The following is an 18644-nucleotide window of genomic DNA, read 5'->3' as shown; positions in this document are numbered from 1 at the left end:
GTTGACCTTCCGACGTGTACACAAATGGCAAGGGCGAGGCCGGCAGTCTCGCCATTTTGCACTTGCGACTACGACGCCTCCTAAGTTTTGCATGGCTTCGACGACGCAAGACAGTACTAGCCGTGACCTTCTCAACCAACACATCGACCAGTGCATCGCCTCGGCTGAATAATTTTTCGCTGGCATATTGCTTCGATTTTGTTCATTAAGGCGCAAAACGTGTCAACCTGACGTCCTGAAGTAGGATTAAGTTTGAAGGCGGCCTGAGCTGAGCCCGGAAATCATTTGAAAGCCAGCAGTGCACGCTTCGATGAAGAGTCTGGCACTAGAGAAGAAACGGTAGTTTTGAGTGGTTATATTCGATGCAGGAAATAAATGTTGCGAGACTCAGCATTCAGTAACGAGGATGCTTGCTTAGAGGACGACTGAACTCTCAGTAACGAGGATGCTTGCTTAAAGGACGACTGCACTCTCAGCAAACTTAATTCTATCTTCAATTCAATATCTGAAAGAAAGAACCTTCGTGAGGAAGACGAGAACTATGGCAACGATAAACAAAATTTGGACCAATGGGTTTTTGCGTGCAAAAACAACACCACGGAGTCACGCTGAGGTGTCTATGGAGGTGTTTGCATTTCGACTCCATCAAAATGCGGCCGCAACAGGCGGGATCGAACCCGCTAACTTGAACTCCGCAGCTCAACGCCACAGCCAACTATGCCACCACAGCAGGTTCATTAACAAGAATTTTTGGCAAACTCGAAATTCCTGCTTCCTCCACCTTATCAATTTGTCTGAGGGTTTCAGAGGAAGAGAAACAGCGAAAAATCAATCACGTGTAAAGGAAAAACAAACAGATTTGAGAAAACTTGGGCAGATAAAATTTTGAAGCAACTTTTCAGACTTGCATAGAGCTGCACATACTTCGCCTCGGTTCGGGGTCTGTCTTTCTCAAGCAGCGCCTCTTCGCTTCTACGACTGCAGCGCTGCTGAAAACCGTACAACTGCTGCCATCTCGTGTAGGAAGATGAAACGCCGCCAGCTCTTTCCCTCTCCGAACGAGAAAAGGGAAGCAGCAGCCGCCGCCGTGTTGGTCTGGTCGTGGTAATGACCCCGAAAGCTTGGCAGCGGCTGGAGCCTCCGCTGCTCTTCTGAATTTCAACTGCCAGTGCGCGACACATCGCTCGTTGCGCCCCAACCCTTGGCACATTTCCGCGCAGCAAGATATAACCTAGCAAAAAGAAAAAGAAAAAGACGCTCCCAATTTAACTAACTGTACGGAAACGTGGCAAGAGCAACGCGAATTAGAGTAAAAATGTAATTATATATATGTAATATGTAATATATATGTAATATATATATATATATATACAGGGTGTTTCACCTAAGACTTTCTGCAATTTTAAAAAATAAGCTATTTGAATTAGATGCGCGCTTTTTCTGGCATAGCATTGTCAGTGGTGTAGTACATCATAATGCAGCTAAGACGTGCTAACTAGCTGGCTTGTTAACCAATATTTAATAGTTAACTTTTAAACTATTACCGTTGGGCTCCTTAATTATTGAGAGGCACGTAGCCCACCGTAAGTAATGGCCATATCCGTTTTTAGAATTTCGAGAACGCGATTATCCTCGGCGCTGTGGCCCAACAAATTTTGGCTATTTCGACGAGTTAGGTTCACTGGAGAGGTTGCTTTGCCTGCAAGCTTCTCAAACCGCATGTATTTTGGCGCGATGTAGGCGAAATTTGTTGGGCCACAGCGCCGAGGATAATCGCGTTCTCGAAATTTTAAAAACGGATATGGACATTACTTACGGTGGGCTGCATGCCTCTAAATAATTAAGGAGCCCAACGGTAATAGTTTAAAAATTAACTATTAAATATTGTTTAACAAGCCTGCTAGTTAGCACGTCTTAGTTGAATTATGATGTACTACACCACTGACAATGCTATGCCAGAAAAAGCGCGCATCTAATTCAAATAGCTTATTTTTAAAAATTGCAGAAAGTCTTAGGTGAAACACCCTGTATATGAGAGAAGCCAACAGCCACAGAAACCAAGGAGCACAGGGGATTTTCTTTTTAATTTATTAATTTTTTTGTGGTGTTGATCAAGTAAGAATATTACTGTCGCTTAAAGCTAATTGATTAGAAAAGCAGAAGAAAAAACAACCACATGCCATATATATATATATATATATATATATATATATATATAAAGAAACATTGTATCCTAGGCACGCTATCATGACCGCTGGAATGATAGAGGTTAACTTCAATGTAGTATGCGTCATCCGTCACTAAAATATTCGCATTTAACAGTCCCATTGCTATAACTTCAACAGCTATAGGTGTCTTGTCTCAGTCACGGTTTTAGAGCCTGCTAGCATCTTAAATAACGCTTTCACTTTTTTATTTTACCGCTGCTCTTCCTCCACCACCTTTTCAAAACTTTTGTGGCATGTAGTAAAATGGCAGTTTGGGCGAGTTGGTTAAGCATCTTGTAATAAAAACAGCGCAAGGACACAGGACAAGAACGGAGAGTAGACACACACGGCGCTGAACTTGCAACTAAGTTTATTGGAAAAACACGCTTCTTTTCAAGGCAGGGCGTCAAGAAAGCGCGCGCATGCGCTTTGTCAAAGATACACTTATCGGGTAATAAAATGTCTCCTAAAGGCACGTGTGATTATCGGTGCTAACCACTGTTTAGCAACTTCATTTCCTTAGAGGACAATGCTACTGAAGGCTGGCTGACACATTTGTTTCCTTTCCTCAAGATATGAAATGCCTCTGCTACTTCCCTCGTGCTACGATCGTTATGTATGAACAAGATTTCGGTGTCAACAAAAAACGGGGTGCACTTACACTCGAGACAATGCTTGGCCAAGTTTGTTGAACTCTTACCCAAAGAATTTTGGTGCTCCAAAAGCCGTACATTAATGCAGCGACCTGTCTGGCCAATATAAGTACGGCCACAGGACAGAGGAATCTGGTAGACCACAGCAACCTTACACGAGACGAACCTGTTTGCATGATTAATTTTACACCCTGTTTTCTTTCCCATTCCATCCCTCTTCCTTTGAACAGCTGCCCCCACTTTGCCTACCTTATTAGGTGCCGAGAACACAACGTTGACACCATACTTGGCCCCCACTTTCTTGAATCTGTGCGAAAGGGAATGTACGTACGGCATTACAGCTATATTCTTTGTTCTATCGTCCACACTGTCGCGCTGCTCAGAGTCACGTTCGGAGGTTTTCAATTTCTTCAGGATCTTTTCCGCACACGACACAAGAACTGAGTCTGGGAAACCGGCCTGCTTACAGCGGTGTACCTGGGCGCAGAGGCTAGTCTTCATTTTGTGAGAACAAGATTTCTTTAACGCCATACTCATGCACCCTGTTACTATCCCGTTTTTTACTAGTTTCGAGTGGCAAGACCTATAGTTCAGCAGGGGCTTCTCACTCCGAGGGGAGTATTGCCAGCACACGTGGTCTTTTTCGAAGACCAGCAGTAAGTCCAAAAATTGTAATTGTACCCGATAAGTGTATCTTTGACAAAGCGCATGCGCGCGCTTTCTTGACGCCCTGCCTTGAAAAGAAGCGTGTTTTTCCAATAAACTTAGTTGCAAGTTCAGCGCCGTGTGTGTCTACTCTCCGTTCTTGTCCTGTGTCCTTGCGCTGTTTTTATTACAAGATGCTTAACCAACTCGCCCAAACTGCCATTTTACTACAGTTCATTTCTAGTTCCTGGGCCTCTTTTACATGTCGACATCTGGATTTGTCACAACCAGCTGTTTTGTCTCCGCTCATCGCCGTGTGCATTTGCCGTGCCCGCTCAGCCTCCTACCATCTCCGTCATGGAACCTGCCCTACGGATCTACAAGCTATGTGTGGAATGTTGAGACCATCTGTGGGCCATACCAGGAGAATGTGCAAGATTATCCAGAGCGAATATTGGAGGCAGGCGAGGTTTTTCAAGGACATGCTTTGGACAAGGTGCTGCTGCGAGGATGTACGCCGGAATCAACGCCTCTTCCGCGAGTGGTGCAAGACTACAGAACAGCTCACGGAATTCCTGTGGAAAACTGTGCGCTCTTCGTTTCCAAGAGCAGCCAAGCGGCAGCAAGCTGAAGGCAAACTTTTGGTGCTTGGGGACATCACCGTGGATCCTCGCCAAGAGAAGACCCTACGCCTAGGACCAAAGTTTTGTTTGGAAACCGGTATGAAGACTGTTGAAAAACTTGGTTTTGCTCGCAGTGTATCGTCTAGGGCAGCAATAGATGACCGCTCAAAATGTGTTTCTGAGTGTGTAGATGTTGTAGGTCATTGTGAGACTACTAAAGGACAGAGTAACCGGTTTAGTTCCTTGGTAAACTATCTGTGTGATAGGCAGCTTCGAGCGGTGCAGTCGGACAAAGAAGGGTTTTTTGTTGTCTTATCGGAAGACCTTTATGCCGAGAAAGCCCGCCATACAGTGATGAAGAATTTTAGGACCGCCAAGGTAAAACCAGCACGTTGTAAACAGAAGGCAGAGGCTCTGCTGCTTAAACTTAATTTAGAAGGGCTAGCAAAGAAGGTGAAAGATGCTGAGCTAGGGGTTCTGGAAATCTTCTTCGCGGCCAAGACACATAAGCCGGAGATTCCGTTCAGGGCAATAGTTTCCGAGCATCGCTCTTGGCAGTTGGTGGTTTCCACGTACCTAAACAGACATCTTTCAACACTGCATGTGAATGACCCGTTCCTGGTTCCAAACTCAGAGGAAATTGTTAACTTTTTACTCAGTGACAACCCTGGAGACTGTTCTGGTTTTAGTATAGATGTGGAAGATCTGTTCTTTTCTCTACCGCATGTGCCTCTCCTGCAATATGTACAGCAATCCATTGAAGATCAAAATGACGAGCATGCTTTTCAAGATAGATGCGGAATTTCTACTGCATCCTTTCTGGAACTCCTCACCTTCTATCTCAAGAATACGTATGTCTCTTGGGAAAACCAAACAGTCTTGCAAAAGTCTGGCGTGTGTATAGGATCTAAAGTAGCCCCGGTGCTCAGCAGCATCTTCCTTAGTCATGTCGACAAGGAAGTGGCGAATGAATTGGCAGGTGGTTTTATACGCATTTTTAGGTATGTTGATGATTACCTTGTGATTGTGAAGTCCCCTCAGGCAGAAACCGTGTCAAGTGTTTTAGGTTGTTTTGTAAGGAAAGGGTCCGGACTGAAATTTACGCATGAAATTCCTCAGCATAACACATTACAATTTTTGGACTTACTGCTGGTCTTCGAAAAAGACCACGTGTGCTGGCAATACTCCCCTCGGAGTGAGAAGCCCCTGCTGAACTATAGGTCTTGCCACTCGAAACTAGTAAAAAACGGGATAGTAACAGGGTGCATGAGTATGGCGTTAAAGAAATCTAGTTCTCACAAAATGAAGACTAGCCTCTGCGCCCAGGTACACCGCTGTAAGCAGGCCGGTTTCCCAGACTCAGTTCTTGTGTCGTGTGCGGAAAAGATCCTGAAGAAATTGAAAACCTCCGAACGTGACTCTGAGCAGCGCGACAGTGTGGACGATAGAACAAAGAATATAGCTGTAATGCCGTACGTACATTCCCTTTCGCACAGATTCAAGAAAGTGGGGGCCAAGTATGGTGTCAACGTTGTGTTCTCGGCACCTAATAAGGTAGGCAAAGTGGGGGCAGCTGTTCAAAGGAAGAGGGATGGAATGGGAAAGAAAACAGGGTGTAAAATTAATCATGCAAACAGGTTCGTCTCGTGTAAGGTTGCTGTGGTCTACCAGATTCCTCTGTCCTGTGGCCGTACTTATATTGGCCAGACAGGTCGCTGCATTAATGTACGGCTTTTGGAGCACCAAAATTCTTTGGGTAAGAGTTCAACAAACTTGGCCAAGCATTGTCTCGAGTGTAAGTGCACCCCGTTTTTTGTTGACACCGAAATCTTGTTCATACATAACGATCGTAGCACGAGGGAAGTAGCAGAGGCATTTCATATCTTGAGGAAAGGAAACAAATGTGTCAGCCAGCCTTCAGTAGCATTGTCCTCTAAGGAAATGAAGTTGCTAAACAGTGGTTAGCACCGATAATCACACGTGCCTTTAGGAGACATTTTATTACCCGATAAGTGTATCTTTGACAAAGCGCATGCGCGCGCTTTCTTGACGCCCTGCCTTGAAAAGAAGCGTGTTTTTCCAATAAACTTAGTTGCAAGTTCAGCGCCGTGTGTGTCTACTCTCCGTTCTTGTCCTGTGTCCTTGCGCTGTTTTTATTACAAGATTTTGTGGCATCGCTAGTTTGAAGCTGCTTGCAACTATCTTGCAAGCTGCTCCCAGCTACTAGAAGCAGACCCGTGCCAAACATTAAAGAAGATAAAGTATGCATGCCAGCCACTCGTAATCCTGTAACCTGCCAAGTTTTATTGGGGTAGTGAAATAACAATAGGCGTTTTAAAACAAAATCCGAAAACATGTTTCCTTACGCAAAGGGTTTATTTATTTATTTGCCCTCCGGGCCCGAAAGCATTACAGAGCGGAGTGAAAGGACATACATTGGGTAACAAACAATGCAGCAAGAAAAATATTAACTGGTTTAAGGCTGCAAAAAAAAAAAGAGAAGAAAGAAAAACAGTAAAGACTAACAAGGCAGAAAAAAAGTTTTGAGGCGAAAAATAATACGACAGTGAAAACAAGCGGAAAGGAAATTTCCGAAAATTTATAAAGGGTATTATTGGATATATATTGCATACAGCAGTCTTGAAAGTGTAAAAGTCAATAATGTCGGCTACATGTCGGAAGCGTACGTCTGCAGAAAAGAACTTGCTCAGCTGCGGGTACTACAAAGCAAATTACATCGCGATATGGGTCGCTGAAACAACACACAACGAAGAAAGCTATTACTGATGTTAGGCACGCTAGAAATGCCTTTCTTTACGGAACATGGCAGAGAGAGGGCAGGCAGATGTTTCTTGACACAGAAAAAATTAACATCAGAGGGGAATGCCTCAGGGATCTTGCCAACGTTTCGACAAGAGGACTTGTCTTCGCCAACTCCTCTTGTCGAAACGTTGGCAAGCATCCCGATGATTCTCTCTTCCTTGTTCAGTTCGTGTGTTTTCTTACAGTAGGACGCTCATTGCACTTTTCTCGCCGCTTGGCGGATGGCATGCGCAGGTGTGGCGGCACTGACGTCACGCTCACGCCACAGCCCCCCGCGCCTGCGCGGCCCAGTTCCGCGGCTTCGGTCGCCTCCGCTCAAGTGCGCTCGGCGTCGCATCTGCACCGAGCGAGAAGTGCCTCACAGTGAGGAACTGGGCAGGGGAATTTCGAAGCAGATCGGGAAGGCGACTGCAGCAGCAGCGCGTTACGCGACAAGGGTAAGAGCAGCAGGCGGAGAAAGTCATACAAGAAGAATAGAGTTGTTTGCCCAGCGATTCCAAGGGCTTATATGCGCGCTGGACGAGAAGAGGAGCGGGCCCGGCGGCTTCAGATGCACCCGAAGGCCGGCAAAGAGAGATACTACTTCAAGAGGCACTTCCTCAATGATCCGTTCGGCTCACTTCCAACGTGTGCAATTGGCTCCGGTTTCACTCGGACGCGTCTGTCTTGCTTAGCAGGATTGGCTTGATTCTGCGAATGAGCCAACGTGCCCTTCGCAGCTCTGGAAAAGCTTTCAGAAGTATTTTTTTCTGGATTATATTAGCTCATCATTAAGAATCTACTGTGAATTAAGTACTGCACACTCAGTTGTACCTTTATGTGCTCGATTTATAAAGGGTACGCAAGTGCAGACGAAAATGGCATTTGATAAGCCGTCCCCCCCCCCCCCCCAAAAAAAAAAAAAAGAAACAGCACCACGAAATGGCCCGAAGATCATCCTTGTGAAACAATTCAACGTCGGGATGCCAATTACGAAATTAAGGCCCCATCGCCCGATGACAACAATATGGGCTTTGGGGTTCACTTTTGGGTCAGCAGGCAAAAAAAAAAGTTTCCAGGGCTGTCAATGAACTCTGTAAATGAAACGCAGAGGAAACAAACGGGTACGTTCCCTATTCTTGCGTGTCGCGTTCCTGGTTAGACTTCAAAGAAGTGTACCCAGAATCGCAGGCGTGCCACAAGATCAAGAAGCTAGGCGGTTCTTGAGAGCGCACCGAGGGTTATCGTAGCGTTCTTCTTTACTACAGTAAGTCGAACCTCGTTATAGTGATACGGTTAATAGCGAAATAATGGATATAACGAAGGAATGACGATTTCCCTTGGAAGCTCGGCCAATACGGGCTTTAAAGAAGTTACAGCTATAACGGAGTAATCGGGGGTCCCTTCAACTTCGTTATAACGGCGTTCAACTGCATGTGCAACCAAGCGCGCCGAACGAGCAGCGCCGACGCTTCCGCACTTTGGGTAGCCAGACACCACTCAACACTTTGCCGCACGCGTCGAAACTGCTTAGCGGATGCCGCGGCGGCCATCTCCTTGGCTGTTGGAGAAGAGAAGAGAGCACACGCTGCCTCCGCGCACAGACGGTTCTGTACGGCTTCCATTCCTTCAGTACGCTGGTGCTTCGAGGAGATCGTGGCCGGAGCGCCGAGGCAGTTCGTACCCGTCGGGCTACTCAAACATCGGCCATGGATTCTCGGCACGACCGCAATGTGCTGTTAGACGCCCGGCTGCTAGACGTCTCGAATACTGACGCGTCGGCAGCGCTGTTGTGGGGGGTTCGCGACTCAAGCACGCAGTCCTCTCCACAGGCAACTTTTCCTCGCCCTCCTCACAAGCCACCTGCGATTAGCCTTCGCTCGAATTGACCATATGTGAATTTTGTCTTCTTCTACTATGTCATATTATCGACCTAAACTCAATGTGCTTTACTTTCCCTCTCTGGCAACAAGAAGATGAAGAGCAGTACAAGTATTAGCTCTCTGCGCGTCCCTTCGTTTTAGAGGACGTTGGCTTCTTGTGTATAGTATATCCTGACGGGCCCCACATCTCCCCTGTTCTTGCCTGCGCACAGAGAGCGCAGCACATGAAACTGCAGGCGAATACATATCTGGCTCGCGATGAAGTTTCATATCCAGGATATCGGTAGAAAAGCCGAAGCAGCGCCGACAAGTCTTCGACAGCGCTCGAACGGCGTGCTCTGCTGTGCATATACGACAATCGCCGCGGCACAGCGGGCCCAGTACAGCTTCTAGAGAAATGAGGAGTTAACACTCTCTATCAAAACGCTGCTGCACGATAAGATCTACACGATAAGATCACCTGCTACCGCGTCCACCGCATTTGCTCCGAAATTTCTGAAGAGAATGTGAAGTGGGGCCTGAAATGGGGCCTGAAATACCCAAGCTGCTGCTTCTCGCGCTTATTTGGGGGTTTTATGTAACACATAATAAACAACTTTTTTTCCAGTGCGCTGCGATGAGTTTAGGGATTTCCGTCGCTGAACGCGCATTCGACGTCCACAGTAAAGCTTATATGGCTCACCAGCCATACAATCAATGATCGCAGCTGCTTTGTAATTTCCTCATCTACGGATGCATGAGATCGACTGTACCTTTCTTTCACTGCAGCCTTGTGATGCAAACAGTAATGCGTGACAGTAGGAATATTTGTATGAGGAGCCACAAGCACTTTTGGGCTCACTGAAATATTTGCATTTCTGCAACTTTCAAACGACAAAACACCAGAAAACCAGCCATTGCTGATTCTAGGCAGCCAAGTGGTTGTAGGTTAGAAAAAGGAGTCCATTTCGAACGATTAAGATTGCGTTTGGTAGAGGAATGCCGTTGGGCTACTTGAAAGTATGTGCATGCCTAGCTTTTATTGAAGACTGAGCAACTAGCGTCATCTGTTGGCCGTCAGTAGCAAACACCGCGCAACTCAATGGGGATATTTGTAACTTGAAGGTCTGAGAAAACGAGAAGGTTCCAAGAGATTATCTGCTAACGTAATGATTTCCATGGCCGAATCTTCCTCCTCAGTGCAAAATCTTACATAAAAAATGTTTCCTGACAAACTATTTCCCATTGCTGCAAAACATCAATGGGATATGTACCGAACATTCGAAATTCCCGCAGTGATTCCGAGTTTTCAGCGCCACGCGGCACTTGGTGGCAGCCGTGCGAACAAAAAGCGTTTGTCTTGATTTGCTCGTCTTGTCAGTGTGTTGCGTATTTCTGCGCATAAGCGACCAGGGCTATCTGCTCCAAACGCAAGGTCGAATTTGTCGCCTTCTTGGGAAAAGGCTAAAATATTTAAATTGCTATAAATTAATGGCACATAAGCGACTAAGGTCGTCATGCGCCGAAATTAATGTGTTTGGTTGGTGGGGGAACTTGAAAGAGCAGTGCGGAAGAGACAAGACAGAAGATGATAAGGCCGAACAAGCGCTTACCCATCCATGTCTACAGTTTATTCAAGAACATAAATGCATATGTGTTACCAGCACGCACAATCTGAAGAAAACAGGTGTGCAACAAAGAAATGAAAATAACAAATAAATTTAAGGTAAATAAATATTCAAGTAAAGGAAAAGAACGCAGATATCTAGTTTTGAAATATACAACGTTCTATGCAAAGTTATGATAGACTGGTTCATACGCATTTGAATGTACGTACTCGTTACTAAAAGCCTCACTCCCTCATGCGTAAGTGGTCTTGCTGTGTGGCAGAACATCTGCGCAGTAAAAAAAAAAAACAAGAATTCTGCTGGTTCTATTATAATGGGCAGTTCGGACATGAAGCGGATATGCCCTGCGAGGAAGTGAAAGTTTTCGAGCTGGGTTCCTACACAGCGTCCACGTTGGATTCTATTGATCTTGTCGACGCACACGGAAAAAACCAACCAAACTGTTGCCAGTTTGCTGTCATCACAGTTCAGGCGGGACAGAGAAGGCCACGTGGCTCGTGCGCCATGGAGTGACGTGCTGTGGGGGCGTTGTTTTGCGCTCGCCAAAGAAGCGCGATTTCCAAAAGCGCGCATGTTCTGGAGCATGGCCAAAACCTACAGTGTGCCACAGTGCCGAAGGTAATCACGCTTCCGACATTCTGAAAACTGATAAGGCTATTACTAATGGCCTGCTACAAGTCTCCAATCGCAATAAGATGCCCAACTCTAATTACTTAAACATTTGACAGTCAGAAACAATATGGCCAGATAACTAGTTAACATGATTCATGGTTTTTCTGATGTCCGCCAATACCGGTATTGCTATGCGTTAGAAGCAATCTTTGTATCTGAAAAAGCCTATTTTTAAATATCAGCGGTGGGCTTCCCTGAAGAACCTGGTATATGCCCTTATAAAAATGGTCTATAGATTGTTTATAGACTTCTTTTAGACTCTTGCATTTCTATAGATATTTCCTTTCGTCTATTCGTAGTCTATAAACTGTCTATAGACAAAAGTCTACTAAAAGTGTCTGGCCATAATTCTATAGATTGTTTATAGATTGTCTATAGAGTCTGTATTGCCTATAGACTATACTATAGGATTTGTCTATAAATAGTCTATAGACTTCATAGACAAAAGTCTGTGGAGAGTCTATAGACTGTGTAAATAAATTTTTGTAAGGGTGTATAACCCTGAATTTCAAAGGCTTTGCATGTGCACTGTCATAATTGTTTTTTTCTTCACCGATCCTCATTGATATCAAACGCGAATTATTTCCATTTTTTTTTTCACTGCGTAGCACCAAAGAGCTGAAATGACATTTGATGTCCCGCATGTATCACTGATGCATCGTGATTATGTTAAGCGCTCTGCATGCGCTCGTGGTCTGGGCGAGGCTCGGTGGGCTCCGCTCTTGTATGCCGCGATCGATTTTGTTCATTAGTTAGCGCCTGTGCGGCTGTTTATAGCTGCGGTTGCGAGAGTGGTTATTGCCGAGGTGCTATAGCTGTGGAGCACCGCCATGGAAGCCTTCCATACGCGAGAAGCAAATCGAAGCAGCAACACAGAAAAGGACACCGAGGCCAAACTGAGGTCGGTGTATATGCAGACTGCAGACTACTTCCACTGAAAACGACGTTCCTATCAGCTAGGAAAAGCAGGAAATGAGGTATCGCCGCCGTAGGCCGTTCACAATTAAGCAGACTGCGATGACCAGTAAAACACTTAGACGGCGGATCTTAGAGGCGACGACAACGCCATCCACTTCCAACTAGCCATCACGGAGTTCGTAATTCTCTTGATGTCACCATCAATATCACAAGCCCTGTCTTTTGTCGCCGAACGAACCTCAACAAAACCACAAAAACCAAAAATCAAAATTTATGCACAAATTGGAATGGAGTTTTCCTTTTGATGGCTTCTCAGCTTCCCTCCTTGTCTTGCTCTCCTGGTTGGTGACCAAAAAATGCACTCTATGAAAGCTAGAGGAGGTTTCATTTCAGTATTTTGCAGCTTCGGCCGCGAGCAGACAGAGTCATCTATCTGCGGGAATCCGTGGACGGGTTCGCCGTTTGTAAACGAACCCCCTGGAAAAAGCACTCATAAACGCTTCAGGCAGATGAACTATACGAGGTAACTATACAAGGTAAAGCTGCTTTTTTTTTTTTTCCAAGTGAAGTGTAATTTGAGTGAATGAGCGAGCGAATGAGTGAGTCAGCGAGAGCGTTAGTGACTGAACGAGCCCCGCGAGTGAGCAAGTGAGCGAGAAAGTGTGTCGCCCGTGCATAGTAGGGTAAGGCGCACGAGATACCTCATCACATTTCACAAGAAGGAGACTTCAAAGACTTGGGCAGCGTTGTGTTGCGACTTATCAGTTGCTCAAGAGTTCATGCTCCATCTGCTTCTGAAATCGCGTTATTTCATTTTCCCAAAAATTTGTAATTGTTATGCATTGTGCATTACAGGTACACCCACACGCATATGCCCGCATGAGTAGTTCCAATGATATTTTCTGCGATGGTTATCGCTGCAGTAACGAAAAATAACAAAAGATCCGCCGCGCACAATAAGCGTATAGCATTCCTCTTTTGACAAAACGAAAAATGAGCTATGCGACAGGAAAGAGCATAAGCCCGTGTTTTCCGTCACCGAGCGGTTAATCCCGAACTGGCGGCTGTTACGAGAGCAGAATGCCGCCAGCCAGCCCTTGAGCGTCCCGCCTGGCGCCGCGACCAGCCGCCTATCCCCGCAGAGTCGCGCCGCCGCCGCCGCACAGATGTCGCAAGCGGTGATGGATCGCGTTTCCAATCGGACAAGCGCACGGTGCGGCTCTTCCTAATTCTCAGAGTGTTGCGTTGCCCCCCCCCCCCTGGGGGAGAGAGTAGCAATCACGCGGGGCATGCGTCGATAACAAGCATTGCGTTTCTTTGTCCGCCATCGATTCGTGCCTGTACGCAATTAACCGCGCCGTTACGACACTACACGCCCTCCGCGGCAGGAACAGAGAAAGAGAGAGAAAATGGTCGACAGACGCGCCTATTTAACTCCTTGTCCCTTCGCCGAAGGAAACATGAAGAAAGCGAGGTAAGGTGATAAGGAGCTGCTGCAGACTCTGTAGAGAACTGAGATGGATCACTTTAAAAGCAATTTACATGTAGCGCAGCATTCCATGCCGTTCCTTTCGTTTCATTCGTATCTTGTAATGCGCCAAGGCGCGCGATGCACTTCATTATATTACAGGCTGCGCCGCCTTGTGCGCGTGATGTGCAACGACTTCATGCTGCACATTGTTTTTCCGTCACGACAACCTTTAAAGAAACAAGGAGAAAAGCTCACTTCAGATTTATTTTGCTTTGTTGGATCACGATACTAACCAGCCTGCAACAAATAACGTTTTCCTGCGCGGTGTGGTATATATAATGCGCACCGGATAGCCGCTCACCTCCCGCCATGTTAATTTTGCCAGATGCGTAGAATCGCATGTTTACATTCGTATGCACCCGACAGTCTTTGCTCTGACTTGGACGGGGCAACAGTGGGCTAAAAACAACAAGTATAATTCACTCAATTTTAGCTGCACGTAAATCATAAACTAAGGTAAGTTTTACCGCGGTGTCAGATATTACTACGTCTGTTCACCGCAGTTCATAAAAATGTTATTAATGAGAGGTAGGCCTGTTAAGCGTTACGTGCAGTTATAGACAAACCATCTGAGGGATTTGGATAAAGTTCGGCTTGTTTTTTTTTTTTTTTTGGGGGGGGGGGGGGGGGGGGAAATATCTTAATATAAGTTTTTTTTTTCATTTCATTTATTTATTGGTCTTTGTTGCATTAAAAATGTACGCAAACACTGCCCGGACCCATAGCCAACGGCTAGTAACGGGTCCGGCATGCTGCAACATCGCACAGCACACAGGCGTTCCTGGCAGTTCGCCTCCGTCGAAATGCGGCCGCCCACGACCGGGATTCTAACCCGCGCGCGTAAGCCCCCCCCCCCCCCCCCCCCCCCCCCCCCCCCGCCCCTCCCCCCCGCCCCCCACACACACACGCACAAACAATATATATGACAAGAGATGGTCCGATACTATGGCAACGCTTTGCATACCGTGCGCCGCATTGTTAAGGACAAACACCACACATCACCTGCGAAGGTTTTCCATATGCGTGCTATCGCGCGTAAAATGAATGCTGCCGCCATTCAGATGAGTAGAGTATAAAGACAAGCCATAGGGCGGATACAATGGACTAGCAAGGAGGGGGGGGGGGGGGGGGGGGCAACAAAGCAGGAGCCACGAAACAGGAGCCTCGGTATTCAAGGACGTTTCAATTAACAGCACTTCCGGCAGCCCCAGCGCTTGCACTCAGCTGCGTGAAAGGTACCGGAACGATCGCTGACGAGCGTGAGCGATACAGCTATGGAAGGCACGCACACAGCGATGAAGGGGCCATCAATTCTAGAGGACGTCGGAGGAAATGAAAAGAGAAGGGCCTCGCCTTAACAGCCGCGTGTCCTTCATGCGCCTCTTTTACATCATAGATGTCATTCTCCAACCCAGCAGACACTCTATGCAAGCGGGCTGCTTGGCCTTCTCCTTATTTAGAGGCGAAATACTTCGCACAGTGCGTCTACATTTTTATGATACTAAAAAAAGGGAACAAGGTACAGCAGGTATGAATGTGCTGATATCAGTTTGAAGTTGAATGATGGGTTAATATAGGCGAAAGCTGGTCGCTCGGTTTTTAAATAAGTGTAAAACAGTAGTCTTTAGGACTGATGCTTGGGCGAGTTGGTATGCCATGTTCAAGCAGAACAGCGCGAAAAGACCGGGACTAAAGGAAGATACACGCAGACAGGCGCTGTCTGTGTGTATCTTCCTTTATTCCTTGTCTTTTCGCGCTGTTCTTCTTGAACTAGTCTTTAGTCCCTCCTTCTGCATGTCTAGATAAGCAAAAGAAAGAACCGAGCTCAAATATGGGCTGTCCCTTGTGAAGCACACTGGAGGAAAAAAAAAGAAAGCGGAATGCTGTATGAGAGCAAAACTCTGTTAGCAGTAGTGTCTCCAAGAGGCGAGTAATCAGAACTTACCAGCTAACGCTAGAAATTGTTCGCGCAATGTTTGAGATGTGAATTTGATAATTGTAAGAAGTGCTGAGGAACACTGGACTGGAGTGTTTACATGAAGCTAAACTACGCGCGGTTTGTTCTCTGTTATTGTAAAAAGTTTGATGAGGTTTAGCTCTTCTATACCTAGTTATGCAGATTGAAAGCTGTGTTTGGCTTGGTGAGCTAATTGTATTGTAATGAACAGCGGCAGCCTCCGCCGCTGACCGTTTGGCCTTTCTCTCCTGGTCATACTTCCGCTGCTTCGCAATTCTAGCTTTTCGTTGCTCTGGGTTTCAGCGGCTCGTTTAGCTCGAGGTGCTCTGCAGTGCACCTCGGCGAGTTGTATCGACAGGATGATTGGACGTGGCTTGAAGTTGACGCCGAAGAGTTAACACACTCAGTCCGGCGCGCGCCTCATCCATGGCGAAACTGGAGGAGAAACCGCCGACGTATTCAACTGTTACACCCTCTCCTAGTCACGTGGTATCACAACGGCGAAGCTAGCTAGCGTGCGCAGCTGCGCCTATCCCAGCCTGACCTCTCCTATTCACGTTGTATCACAGCGGCGGAGACGGCGAGGCATGTGGTTTGCCTGCACTCCGGGGCCTCAAGGTCAAAAGCGCATCAAGATTGACCTTGAGAGACACGTAGCGATAGAGCTTTCGCTCTAAAAAGAAAAGAAAAGCATGCTAAAACGTAAAAACACAACGTGCAAATGCGTACACTGGCTGCGACAAACGCGCTCACAGCTCGCGAACGTAAAGAACTTTCATATACACCTCCGGCGCGCACTCTAGATAGAGCGCTGGCGACGAGATGAGCGATGGAAGCTACCATCGCATCGCGGAGTGGGCGTCATACAGCAGAATCCCAGAAAACAGAACGACTACCGAGGTCGACACAAACACAAGGCGCTATATAGCAAAGCTCCCGCGAGGCGAAACCGATCACTATAGCGTGCGTCGATGCCAGTGCCTCCGACCCATCGAGGCTGCTTACCGACCACTGCGGTAGTCGCTTGAGGCCGGTATAATCACAACGCGACGATGGGCTAAACCATACCGTATATTTTGTCGAGGTTTTCTGTGGCCTCACTTTATTCTCTTTTTCTGTAAAGGGAACTAAGCAAAAACTAGCTCGACGAAAACACGTCTGTCATGTGTTTCTCAACCTACAACTTCAATGCAAAACAAGTGTCACAAACTTAAGTGGCATCGATTCTTCGCGTGCTTTGGCTGCTTTATGAGCACTGTATACACGGTGCACACTCACCGGCTGTACAGCTCCCAAGGCTAGCAGTGGCAACGTGTCAGATACCAGATGATTCCAGATATGACGAGGATAGAGGATAGAGCGTTGCAGACGAACTCAGAAAAGCACACAAACATGCAGCGTGTTGTTGGGGTGAGAGGGCAAAGACGTGTAACGAGCTCACACGAGAGAGAGAAAGAGCGAAGGGCGACAGTTCCGTGTTATGATATCACCTTCAAAGGCGCATTTCTTATCGCACACGGGCAATTAAATACATTACGAGAGACGTGCTGTATCAATTACTTTCCCACTAGGGTAAGCTGACAGTCGCAGTGCTTTACCTGGCCTCGTGAAGGCTAGCCGACCAGGAACGTATCAAAAGCAACAGTAACGAAAATTATTTCTCTTACTGTATACGTGCGTGCGTGCGTGTGTGCGTGCGTGCGTGCATGGGGAGGGGGCTTCAGAATTTCAGTGAAGCGGAAGGTCCCAGACAACGCCCTCCATTTTCGCGAATAGATTTTCTTTTCTGTACACATATGCCTTACGTAAGGCGCAGAAGCTCGCAACAAGACTAAAATGGAGACCGCCGAGGTTGCGACATAAAGCGCAGGAAAACTTATTACGGCGCGCTGTTTCGGAAGGCAGCAAAACACGCCGTCGAGCGGAAAATAAAAGCAAAAAAGAAAAGAACCTCATTGACTTTAGAACAGCCCGTCCAGATCTCAATTAAGGTTATTAGATCGCGATAGTCACATTTAGGGCCTGTACTAATGAAGCGCGATAGGAAGCCCATCCATAACGCCGCCCCTCAGGAACGAGAGAAAAAAATAACCGCAAGCACGACGAAGAAGCCGGAAGTACTAGAAGCTAAGTTCACGACAGTGTGAAGAGAAAAAAAAAACGATAAGAGCGAAAGAGAAAAATGTACGCGAGCGGCTCAATGAATGCCCACATCACCGCGTAAGCATTCCTGCATAATACATGTTCGTAAACATAGATAAGGTCGAGCATGAAGGCAAATACGGTACATATCTAAAGAAACTCCTCACCGAATTGGCTTTAATATGTGCTGGGTAGAAAAGAAGGCAGAATGACTGACATAAGAAGTAAGCAAACAAATGCTTCCGCCCGACATTGCAGGAGTACAACACAAATGGCGTACGAGAGCTACATACCTGCGTCAGTGTAGCAGAATGTGCAGGCGAGTTTATACTTATTAGCGGTTTAGTGAAAACGTGGGTTCGAATGGCCAAGTTAATGAAGACAACGTCGCGGCAAGTTATTACGAGTAAATGATGATAAATGAATTAGAAGGACATAATTTCTAAAAAAAAGTTACAGGTTCTCTCCTCTGAGGCAAAGGGCAGAGTGCAGTTTATAGACTGCTATTTGCTTAGGGATTGCTATACTCAAGGGCGTCCGCAGAACTTTTTCCAGGGGGTGCACCCGATGGCCGGGTATGGGGGAGGCGGTAGGTTAGCACCAAAAAGGAACTATTTGTGGTCTAAACTGCGCACATGAAAAAAAAATAGAAGCAGCAAATTAGTGCAAGGCTTGGAGAACAAACATTAGAATTTATTATTGAACAAAGAATTGAACTCAATAAGCAAAATCCGATAGCTTAATATCACGTAAGCCTACTAATCAAGCTGCGTAGTTGTCTTCTACTAGTGCATAAATAATATCCATAATTCCAGGGGGGGGGGGGGGCAACCGCCCGCCCTTGCCCCCCCCCCCTCCCCCCCTTTCCGGACGCCCATGGCTATACTCCATTATTGCATACATGTTATCACGCTGAGCAATTACCTTTGTTTTAGAAGCCTTGCTGTCAAATCGCTGCCAAGCGAAAGGGGGCTGCGGCTTTGTCCAGCTGTATCTGACAGCTT

General features: G+C 46.6%; 3 protein-coding genes across 6 annotated transcripts in view; 2 read left to right on the top strand and 1 right to left on the bottom strand.

Annotated features, from left to right (window-relative positions):
* LOC149350375 (puratrophin-1-like) overlaps positions 1-18644 on the bottom strand; it is a 525363-nt gene that overhangs the window by 265796 nt on the left and 240923 nt on the right. The window lies entirely within an intron of this gene.
* LOC149350377 (uncharacterized) lies at positions 3700-5039 on the top strand. The gene is made up of 2 exons (XM_089582648.1): positions 3700-4979; positions 5033-5039. Exons 1-2 carry the CDS (start codon positions 3700-3702, stop codon positions 5037-5039), a joined length of 1287 nt encoding a protein of 428 aa, XP_089438774.1.
* On the top strand, positions 5595-6093 carry LOC149350376 (uncharacterized). The gene has a single exon (XM_089582563.1). It carries the CDS (start codon positions 5596-5598, stop codon positions 6091-6093), a length of 498 nt encoding a protein of 165 aa, XP_089438689.1. The 5' UTR covers position 5595.

This window comes from Amblyomma mixtum, chromosome 3, assembly GCF_055824585.1.
Source record: "Amblyomma mixtum isolate Tamu chromosome 3, ASM5582458v1, whole genome shotgun sequence".
Lineage (NCBI taxonomy): Eukaryota > Metazoa > Arthropoda > Arachnida > Ixodida > Ixodidae > Amblyomma > Amblyomma mixtum.
Note: the sequence above shows the minus strand (reverse complement) of the source record. Positions and strands in the feature narration are given on the sequence as shown.